Raw genomic sequence first — 11,425 nt, forward strand, 5'->3', positions numbered from 1 at the left:
GACAGCATCATGACATATTCTCTCTTAAAATTGGATCCACTACTTCACTAATCTAGCAGTTGCTTCATATAAATGCTGAAACAAAACAATTGCATTTTTAATCATTTTGATAATATTCATGTTTTTAAAAATAGGCATTTATAAAACCCAGCTGCCCACTGAGACTGAATATTAACCAGTATTTATGCTAGGGGGGAAGGGTTCATAGACAAAACCGCGGAAGACAAAGGCGTGCGCCGAAGAAAATGACAGTTTTTAGGGGCTCCGACAGGGGGGTTTTGTTGGGGAGCCCCCACGCTTTATTTAATACAGATCGCGGCGGCATTGTAGGTGGTTTGGGGGGTTGTAACCCCCCTCATTATACTGTAAACTTAACTTTTTCCCACAACGCGGCACGATCTGTATAAAGTAAAGTGGGGGGGTTCCCCCCACACACCCCCATCGGAGCCCCTAAAAACAGTTATTTTCGTCGGCGCGCACCTTTGTCTTCCGCGGTTTTGACCTGACACCGGGGGGAAGTACATGCATATTCTTCGACCACCCAGAACATGCTCACTTTGAATTTGTGCATTCCCTGGCAATTCTTTGAGTAAACAGCTACAGTGTACAGAGGTGCTGAAAAGTTCTCAGCCCAATCATCAAACTTCCTAAATTCTGAGCATTATTTTGCTACTGTAGCTGAAATTAGTGTTATCTTATTTTGTTAAGTGCCAATTTGCAGAAACAAAATTCTATGTTTTGATATTATTTCAGATTATTGATTGAACCATACCCATGTCATTCACTTCTTGGGTGAGCTGAGAACTTCTCAGAACCCCCTCATATCTTCATGTAAATGCCAAGCTTAGAATCTACACATGTAAATTCTGCTAATTCCACACAGAATATCCAGGTAAGGTTTATAAAATGACCTGCAAAGAATTCTATGTCCAACTCTTATATAGAGTATATTGTTTTTCCCCCTAGACATTTAGCCAGGCTTTCCAAACCTGTTCTGGGGACACCACTGCCAGTTGGGTTTTCAGGATATGCACAATGCAAATGCATGAGGTCAAATTTGTGAATAATGAATCTTGAAACCCAACTAGGTTTGGGAAACTGCATTTAAATATACAGTAGAGTTGAAGTTCACATACAGCAGAGGTTAAACAACTGAATTGCAATTTCAAACATTCATTCACGAATATAGCGCCTGATTTACTAAGCTCCCTCCCTCTCAAATACATACAGAATAGGAGAAAGTAGATGAAAGTAGGAGAAAGTAGATGAAAAACATGATCATTCTTATGTTATTGCAATCAACAAGGATCTCAAAGTCGAGCTACAGCGTTTTCTTCTCATAATTGCAGACCATGGGGAAAATCTTAAGGTTCCTCTCCATAAAGAGCTTTATCTCTCAGATACTCTTCCAGGCATTGAACAGCATAGTCATCCACCCTGACATCAAATTTATTGACAAATAAATGATGCTGCTGAAGTACAAAGTGGAGATCTCCAGCTCCATTAATACAGATAGACCGTCGGAAAATACCTGTGCATTGGGGATACGCTGCCCCTTTACCTATATCTCCTTCATGCCACTCCCATCTCTGAAGTCTTGCAATTGCATTTAAGTCTGAAATGTCATATTTTTTATGGTATGGAGTAGATCCAGGGACACAGGACATTCGATTTAGAGTTGCCCAAATGTGTTCTTCTGGCATTAAAGTATCCTTTGACCATTCTATTAGTTTCTGTACTTCAGAATTTTCCAATACGTAGTTCACAAATTCTCTTGTAACCACAAAATAAGCACTTCCAACAAACATTGGAGAACTGATTGGTGGAGGACCCTTCGTAATATTAGTTCTCTCTACAATTGTAGTAGTTTTATAAGAAAACTGCCAACGAAATACTTTATATTGTGGCTTTTCAGACTCTAGACTATTTTTGCCCTTCAATAGCTTCAGGGCTCTGACTATCTCCATGTTGGTCTTTATTGGGAAGTCGGTGCCGCAAGTGTTTATCAGATATCTCCAGGGCACTTTACTTTTCAGCAAATCCTCCATGCAGTTCAGATCAGCTTGAACCCTGGACCATGATGTGTAAACCAATTTTTCCAATTTGGATGCTATAAATACATTTTCAAAACAAGAAACAATGGCTCGAACAGCTTGCTTGTATAAATCAGGAGACTTTTTATCCACATGGACACAATAGATATTCTGAGGGTTGTAAATTGCCCTTAAAAGTCTTTCAAACATTTCAATTTGTTCATGGATGACCATAGAATATGCAATGGGATAATTCTCTTCCTCTTTGCTTAGTGGAATAGGAATAAACCTCCGGCTCATCTTGTAATGGTTACAATCTTTAGTAAATTTCAAATAGTCCATCTCAGATATACGCAGCTCCTTCTTGCGGGCATTCTTTTGGTGCAAAAGTGCCAATTGCACTGCGTCTTGATCTCCTTGTATTACTTTGGAGCAGTTGATTTGATTGCTGGAAGGCAATTTCATTGAGGTGACAAACTGGGTCTTGCGGTAATTGTTTCTCAGATAGAAAACCTCTTGGTGCAGCTCATCTAAACTATACAGTTGAAAAATGTATGTCCGCATTATGAAGACAAATGAAAGCAGCCCAATGAGCAAGAAATAGCGATTCCTTCTCTTGCAAAGCCTCATTTTTCAAATTCAGATGATTTGCCCGTTTTGTTTTATATCTATTGTTTGTTTTTTCCTCTAATTAAATGAAAAAAACATAATCCAGGTTTAATCAGTTGTTGAAAGCTAATATCAGTTCTCTTCAGTTCAAAAGAACAGAAACATTATTTTTTGCTTACAGAAATGCACAAAGACACAAAGACCATCAGCTCCTATTTCTACCTTACTCAAACAGGAGCTTTCTCACACTCCTGAATTAGTGCTGCTGTCCCTTACTCTGCTTGCAACTCAACAGAACTGAGCTCCTTCTGCCCCTCCCCCTTTCAGACAAGCCCTTTTCTCTTTAGTACTCCTAAGTCTTCCTGCTTCTTGGGCTTTACATACAATATTCTAACAGGTATTTTCACAAACAGCTCAACAACCCCTGTTAACATTTCTACAACTACTACTTATCATTTCATAACAGAATTAGACTCTAACCAACAATCTTTTAAAACAGCACCCTTCTACTACTTTACTTTAAAAAATACTTTATATCTAACAAAAAACTAACCTTTTCTTTAATCCCTTCTTTCCCCATAGTAGAGTCAGTTTTAACAGACACTTCCAAACCCGTGCACTTTTACAGCCTTACTGTGACACTTTCTTGAGAACACTGCAGAATGTTGCCCTTAAGAGATTAACTGTTATTCCTTTAGCCCTACCTGGGTTCTTACCTCCTAGGCTGCCTTGGCTTTTCTAGGCTGTGGTTCTCCTTCTTTCTCAGGAGTACAAGCCAATGCTAGCTGAGTTCCTGTGAACATTCCCCTGACTCCTCCTTACCCTCTACATGGTACGGTCCTTCTTATTTCTTAGACTTAGGAAATTCTTCAGCTCGTAGCTTAGCTCTGCTGATGACAGAAATCCCATCCGTCTCCGCCAAAATCCCACCCGTCCCTATGAGGAATCTCTCCATCCCCTCGAGGAACCACCTCCGTCCTCACATAAAAGTTGCCTGTCCCCATAAAAAGCAGCAATTACTTCAGAAAGTTTTGATTTTTTTTTAAGCCTTAGTTTATTTAAACCAAAATTAAAATACAATAATTTTTAACACCCCTTCCTTTTTTAATACCCCCTCCTCACTATAAACAAATATTTTTAGTAATAATCCATGAGTTACCAAGCAAAGGTACACCTAGGAAAAGGGAGCATCATAAACACTGCAGTGAGCATTAGAACATTAATAAACCCATTGTTAAACTGAAGCCAGATTAGTACAGATCGATCCTGCACAGTCAACGCTAAAAGAAAACAGTCCTTTTCATACATACAAAACACAACCTCCCTACCCCTCACACTGGCCCACTTGCTTCCTTCTCACCATCACCACACTCTCCCTACCCCTGATCCTGTCACCATCATCTCTGTACCCTCTTATGCCTGTTCCTGTTACCAGATTCTCTCCCTTTCCTTTCACTCCCATCCACTTCACTCTCCCTAATTCTCTTTCTCTGACCAAGGTGGAAGGCTATCACCTTGGCTGGCCTGTCTGCCACCTTATTCTCTAGCCACTTGTGATCCCATGCTCCATGCTTCATTCTCCCTACCCCTCATGATGGTCGTCACTTGTCCCTTTTGCTAGTTCTCATATTAGCCATACTGCCTGCTTACTTGTCTCTGCTATCTTGTGCCTCACCCCCCTTCTCTCCCTGTCACCTCACTCTCTCCCTTCATGCTAGCTCTCACTCTTTCTTCTCCTCACCCTGGTCTGCCTGTCACTTCTCTCTCCCTTCCCCCCTAGCTATCCCCCACAATCCCAAGTCCACCCCTGCCTAACTTTTGGGCCAAATTGACTCTCCTCTCTTTTCTTCTCCACCTGTCACATGCATGCCAAGTCTCAGCACCCACCAAGCCTTTCCCCCTCACCCACCCCACTAACCGGACTTCAGCAGCACCTGCTGGCTTCTTCCAAGTGGTTCAGATTTAGGTTTCAGGTTTCAGGTTTATTTAAAAATTTGATATACCACCTTATCAAAATTCAAAGCGGTTTTACATAATATATAAAAACAAAGAGTAGAAAGGCATAAATTAAAAACAAATTATAATTATTAAAACAGACAGTCAAACACATAGAAGGATATGGCGATACTCGAGAGGGTCCAGAGAAGAGCAACAAAAATTATAAAGGGCATGGAAAGCCTTTCATATGCTGAGAGGCTGGAGAAGCTGTGGCTCTTTTCCCTGGAAAAGCGGAGACTTAGAGGGGATATGATAGAAACTTACAAGATCATGAAGGGTATAGAGAAGGTAGAGAGGGACAGATTCTTCAGACTGGCGGGGGCAACAAAAACTAGAGAACACTCAAACAAATTGAAGGGGGATAGGTTCAGAACTAATGCTAGGAAGTTCTTCTTCACTCAGAGGGTGGTGGACACCTGAAATGCGCTTCCAGAGGAGGTAGTAGAGCAGAGTACGATTTTGGGTTTCAAAATGGGATTGGATGAATTCCTGAAGGAAAAGGGGATTGAGGGGTACAATTAGAGGGTTACTGTACAGTACAAAGGGCTTTAGAGTAATAGATCACTTACAGGTCATTGACCTACGGGACTGCCGCGGAAGCGGACTGCTGGGCATGATGGACCTATGGTCTGACTCGGCAGAGGCAGTGCTTATGTTCTTATTAACTTACCGAAACAAAATGAAAAAGGGTAGTAATGAAAAAGAGAGGGAGAAGGATCAAAACAAAAGGGAGGGGAACAAAAAATAAATAATCTAGCGCTTTGTAGAAAAGATTAAAATGAATAAGAAAAGCAAGGAGCAAAGTTCCATTACAATCCTTAAAAGGACTATTATACTCCAAATGCGTCTTTAAAAAGAAAGGCCTTCAAGCTTCTTTTAAATTTATCAAGTGATGAAATTTCTCTTATATAATTTGGTGCTGAGTTCCAGATGGTAGGGGCCGTAACAGAAAAGATATTAGTACGCATGGTGCCAATGTGTCTTAAAGAGGAAATGGATAACAGGTTTTGATTAGAAGAATGTAATGTGCGATGGGGGGTGTGGGGGATTAATAACCTGTTGATGAAATCAGGTAGACCGGAAGCTATGGTTTTATGTATCAGTAACATTATTTTATAAGTAATTCGATGATCTATGGGAAGCCAATGGGCGTTAATCAAAAGTGGTGTGACATGATCAAATTTTCAAGCTTTTGAAATGATTTTAATGGCAGTATTTTGAATAATTTGGAGGCGTTTTATTTCTTTCTTAGTGATGCCTTTATATAATGCATTGCTATAGTCTAGACATGAAATGACTAGCGAATGAATAAGAGTATTTAAAGAAGTTTGATCTAATAAAGTAGAAAGAGATCTAATCATTCGAAGGCGGTAAAAACATTTCTTGACTACTGAACTTATATGATCATGGAACGAGAATTTTCCGTCAAGAATAACTCCAAGAAGTTTAATAGAAGTAACTATTTGAACAGGAACAAAGTTTATTTTAATAGTGACGGAAGAGAAGAAACCATCCTTAACTGGGAAAATCATTGCTTTGGTTTTACTGATGTTAAGAGCTAACATATTTTTGTTTAACCAGTAACAGATTTGATTCAGTTTCGAATTGATGGAAGAAATATCGGCAGGGTTATCCAGGTCAACGGGGTGGGTAAGTTGAATATCTAACACAGACAACCGATATAGTTCGGCAGGGGGAATAGGCCCTCTCCCAGCCAACCACCCCAGTGCTCAGGAGCTGCAGCCACTTTCACCATGGCAGCGGGGAGACGTGGATTAGGAGGTGCAGGGTTCTGGCCTGTCCCGTCCCATCCCGCCCCGCCCCCCCCCCCCCCCCAAGGACCTTCCCTTCTCCAGATCCAGTTCCAACACTTACCCCACGCAACTTTGGCCAGCTAAGGTGGGGGCAGGGCAGGACGTAGCTGAGAGCCAGAGAACCATCCCGTTCCTCACTCGGGCGGCTACACAAAGGCAACAGAAAGTGAAGCGCCACAGCTCCTCAGAAGCAGAAACTCATCCGCTGCCTCTCCCTCCTCTGGAGTTCATCATGTAGGCAGTAAGCTCAGCACAGGCACACATTAGTTCATCTGCAGCACAATGGGCCAATCACAAACGAAATTAGAGCTCTTCAATTTGTGACCCCGACGTGATCAGAGAGTGTGTGTGATCTGAGCGTGTCGGTTTTTGTTCAGAGCGCAAGAAATCCTCACTTGTGTGATGGTAAAGAAATTTCATCTGTGTGGTGAAAGCAGGGCCGGATTTAGAAAAGAGGCCCTAGGCTATTCCACTTATGAGGCCCTTTCACATCCCATTTTTAAGTTAGCAAATTACATGAGAGATAATAAAATAAATCACCCGGGGCTGAGACCGATTTCCCTCCGGAGACGGAAAGAGGTCGGGGGGGGGAGGGAAGGGGGAGAGGAGCAGCGGGATCCAATCCGGAGCTGGAGCACGTGTGCAATTCGGATTCCCCACCCCCGGCTGAATTTTTGATGAGTCGCTGGCGCAGGCACCGTGAGGAGTGACACAGAAACACACCTCACACCACCAGGACTCACGATATTTCAACAGCCCATGCACGCTCTAGGATTTTATTATTTATGATATAATCATGAAAATATAAAATAAAGCACGTAATATACATTTTAAAATATGCAAATTAAAACATATGTTAAGAACTTACTTAGAATTCCGCGAAATGAAGATATTGTCACAAAAATTTTTTTCAAAAGTCTATAAACACTTCACTAAAGTATTGAACCTACTGAACTCAAAAGGCGAGAATCAAATGATCGTGTACGCAATCCTAAAATAAGAATCTTTTCTAATAACATTAACACGTGTTTCATACTATCGAAGTAACAGGAATATAACCGAACGTCGGGATATCAATAGGGCTGTTCGTTTGTCTGTTCCAATCTACACCAATCTGCACTTTATTCATGCAAGAACAAACCAGAGCTTAGTAGGATAAGACACGTCAATATTTGCCATAGCAATCAATGAACGTATGAACTATACTTTGGTGCAATCTAGTATATACAAACGAACAAACCCAATGAGCCGAACGCGTTGATCTTAACCAATACATTTTTATGTTTGTTTATTAGTCATATGCGTAGAATTTCTCCTTATTTTCGGTTCAGTGTTTTAGTGTTCACTGTTTTTAGAATAGTGTAATTTTAATTTTGCTAACAATTTGAATGTAGGCCCCTCTTGATCTTGAGGCCCTAGGCTGAAGCCTAGTTAGCCTATAGGAAAATCCGGCCCTGGGTGAAAGGACACCTGTGTGTTGAAAGACATCCTGCACGTCGGATATGAAGGTAATGTAAAAGCTGTGCAGTGTCCGTACGGAATGTAAGTAGTTTTCTTATTTTATGTAACCTTGTATATAACTCTATAGGTAATAACAAGTATATTAACGGCAGGTTTAGTTAAGGAGGGTTGCGTATTTATAAGGCTTGTATATACAGATAGGAGAACGCTTAGGGTTATTTGCATTATTTTCTATATTTTGTATATAGAATGTTGCCCTTAGAAGCAGTAAAAGCTGATAATCCCCCACAATCTAGGGAAGGATATAGGAAAATATCCTGATAAATGGCTCTGCAGGAAGCTGAGAGGAGCAGGAAGTGAGCGGAGGGGGACAGGAGAAATCCGGAAGAGGGGTAAACAGGAGAGAAGGGAGAGAAAGAGAAGCAGGGGCAGTGGTGAGAGTTAGTTCTGCCCACCCCCAACGTCATCTACCGAAGCTCCCCCTTAAAAGGGGAGGGGCCAACGGCGCTCAGCCGTTCGGCTCTGCAGGCAGCAGAGAGGAGCAGGAGGCGAGCGGAGGGGTATAGGAAAAACCTGGAAGAGGGATAAACAGGAGAGAAGGGAGAGAAAGAGAAGCAGGGGCAGCGGCGAGAGTTAGCTCCGCCCACCCCCAAAGTCATCTTCCGAAGCTCCCCCCAGGTTTTGAAAAGTCATGCGGCTTTACTTCTATGTTTTGGCAAAGGTACAAGAGGGGTGTGAATAGGGATTGATCACTGACTCCTGCAGATCTATATCTTAGAATTAAAGAAAGTAGTGCTAATAGAGAATAGAATTAGGGCAGGATTCACTAAAGTCCCGAAATATATCTGCTTCATATCCTATCCATTTCCGAGTCATTGTAGGTGATCGAGTCAGTAAAGCTTTTCCATACAAATGATCCAATCGTAAACACGCCGCTATTAGCGCTGAAACATCGATTGACGCGCGTGCGCACTGTATCCTTGTTAGTTTTGAAGCTCATAATGCATGTGCTAGCTCTTTAGGACTTCACTGCGTAGAAATGGGGCCTGGTTTAATCGCAGACGTCATTAGCGGGCTCCAAATGCGCCTACTGCAAAGCATTGTTGTCGTCATAAAGGCAATATAAGGAAGTATTCTTACCAACCGTTATTTTTCTGAAGTACTGTTGCAAGCTGTACAAGCTGTGACCTTAGCTTTTTGAAAATTTTTAGCATCGGAGGTTTGTGAGCGAGCTGTTGAATTCTTTGAGTTCGTTCTTTTTTAACGGATCAATCTAGAAGTTTTGCACACTTCCAAAAAGCCTACATTCATCTCTTTTGATTTTCTTCTGTTGGTAAGTTGCCATTTGTTAGCGGAAGGTGTTAGGAGATGCGTTGGTTTCGGGAATACTGTACTTTTATTTTTTATAGATTGATCTCGAAGTTTTGCGTGCTTCCAAAAAGCCTATATTCATCTCTTTTGATTTTCTTCTGTTGGTAAGTTGCCGTTTATTAGCGGAAGGGGGGAGGGTGTTAGGAGACACGTTGGTTTCGGGGATACTGTACTTTTCTCGGTTAGGTGGGGTTGGGTGATATACACCTATCGCTTCTCATTTTCATCACAAACACATTAGCAAGACTATACACAATACATTACAAAGTTGAGCTTGGGTTTGATAAAATAAACAGCATAATTTTGACTCTGTATTACATTTATTGAACCATACTTAAGAATATGGGTGTCGCATCTGTGACAGTGGAGTAAGGAGCGCTTCCATCCTAGCACCTCAGGCGCACTGACATCCATCCAAAGACGGAGCACACCACGCTTGGCCACCAGCAGAGCAGTGTACAAAAAGTGCCAGTGTTCCAATCTGAGGCCCTGGTCTAACACCTCCCCCTCGCACCCCAGTAGAATAAGTAAATATGACCACTGAAAAGGCGTTTGCACAACCCGAGCCAAGAAATCCAACACCCCATTCCAGTAAGTTTCCAGCTGCGGATATTCCAGTAACATGTGTACAAGGGTGCCACGCATACGCTGACATTTAACACAGATATCTGTTCCCCAAAGACCCGCCCTCCTGCCCCGTACCCTAGTAAAATATGTGCGGTGTAGTATTTTGAATTGTATTTCCTGGAGGGAGACATTCCGTGCCCCTCTGGGGATGCTGGAAAAGCAAGCCACCAACATCTGAACCCCGACCGGCTCCCCCAGCTCCTCAGTCCATTGGGAAGCTAAACCAAGGAGCCGAGCGTCCGGTCGTTCTGCCCGGGCCATCCTATACCAAGTGGAGAGAGAATTCGAAGAGGCAGGGAGAGAGAGAAAGATGTGGTCAACCTTCAGGAAACGATAGCCAGTTGGGGCGCACCTCCGAGAGGCCTCATAAAAGTGACGCAGCTGTAAATAAGCAAAGAAAGGCATATCAGGGAGAGACCAGTGACGACGGAGGTCAGCAAGGGGAGGGAAAGTCCCATCCGCGGAGGGCGAAGAAGTAACATGCCCCAAGCAGAAACACGAGCCAAAGCTGGCCTCTAGGCCACGCGTTCCACCGACACCCGGCGGGAACGCAGGGTTACCCTGAACAAATTGAAAAGCCCAGTGGTCCCGCGCTCCCCCCCCCTATCCGGTGTCGCGCACGCCGCAGCGGATCCACCCAAAGAGAATTACAACCCGTCCTGGGGCGCCACCACCTAGGGACGTCAAGACAAGCCAGCGCACAGTGTGGAGCCACCCAAGAATCGAACAGGCCCGGAGGAGCAAAGCGAGAACCTAGCGTGTAAAGTTCATGCACCCAGCGCATCAGGGCCGCCACATTATATAACCGGAGATCCGGAAGTGCTAAACCACCTCGGTCTCTGCTCTGTGTGAGTCTCCAAAACCCAACGCGGGCCCTCCGGTTCCGCCAGATAAAGGAACCAACAAAGGACCGGTAGGCCCTCTCCTCGGCCGCCCACAGCCACAGAGGAATCATCTGTAAAGGATAAAGAATCTTGGGCAACAGAACCATTTTCACTAAGGCAATACGACCAAAGAGCTACAGAGGGAGGTCCCCCCATCGATGACAAGCATCCCGGAGCTGAGCAAGACGATTCGCAATGTTGCTCCGATAAACCACAGCCCAGTCAGCGCTAAGGAAGATCCCTAGGTATTTAAGCTCCCCCACCGCCCATCTAAAAGGGAAAGTGGGCAGAGCTCGCGATGCACAAGGCGAAGTGACAGGGAGCGCCTCGGACTTACTGAAATTTATACACAGTCCGGAAAAAGCCCCGAAAGAGTCAATAAAGGAAGATATGCAAGGGATACTCTCCTATTTTAAAATTTTTTATTGTTAACCGGTCAGATATTTGTTTTATGATCGGGATATTAAAAATCAATAAACTTGAAACTTGGATAGAAACCCGGGCATTGCCGACAAAGAGCAGCATATCATCCGCAAACATGGTGATCTTACATAGCTCTGTCCCCACTTGGATGCCCTCTATTCCCGGAGCGTCTCGGATCTTAGCCGCCAGCGGTTCAAGCGAAAGT

General features: G+C 43.3%; 1 protein-coding gene across 1 annotated transcript; it reads right to left on the reverse strand.

Annotated features, from left to right (window-relative positions):
• Positions 1 to 449: 449 nt before the first annotated feature.
• On the reverse strand, positions 450 to 2,827 carry LOC117348459 (beta-1,3-galactosyl-O-glycosyl-glycoprotein beta-1,6-N-acetylglucosaminyltransferase 3-like). The gene has a single exon (XM_033920645.1). It carries the CDS (start codon positions 2,661 to 2,663, stop codon positions 1,365 to 1,367), a length of 1,299 nt encoding a protein of 432 aa, XP_033776536.1. The 5' UTR covers positions 2,664 to 2,827; the 3' UTR covers positions 450 to 1,364.
• Positions 2,828 to 11,425: the final 8,598 nt, after the last annotated feature.

The sequence above is a fragment of the Geotrypetes seraphini genome, chromosome 14 (genome assembly GCF_902459505.1).
Source record: "Geotrypetes seraphini chromosome 14, aGeoSer1.1, whole genome shotgun sequence".
NCBI classification, from domain to species: domain Eukaryota; kingdom Metazoa; phylum Chordata; class Amphibia; order Gymnophiona; family Dermophiidae; genus Geotrypetes; species Geotrypetes seraphini.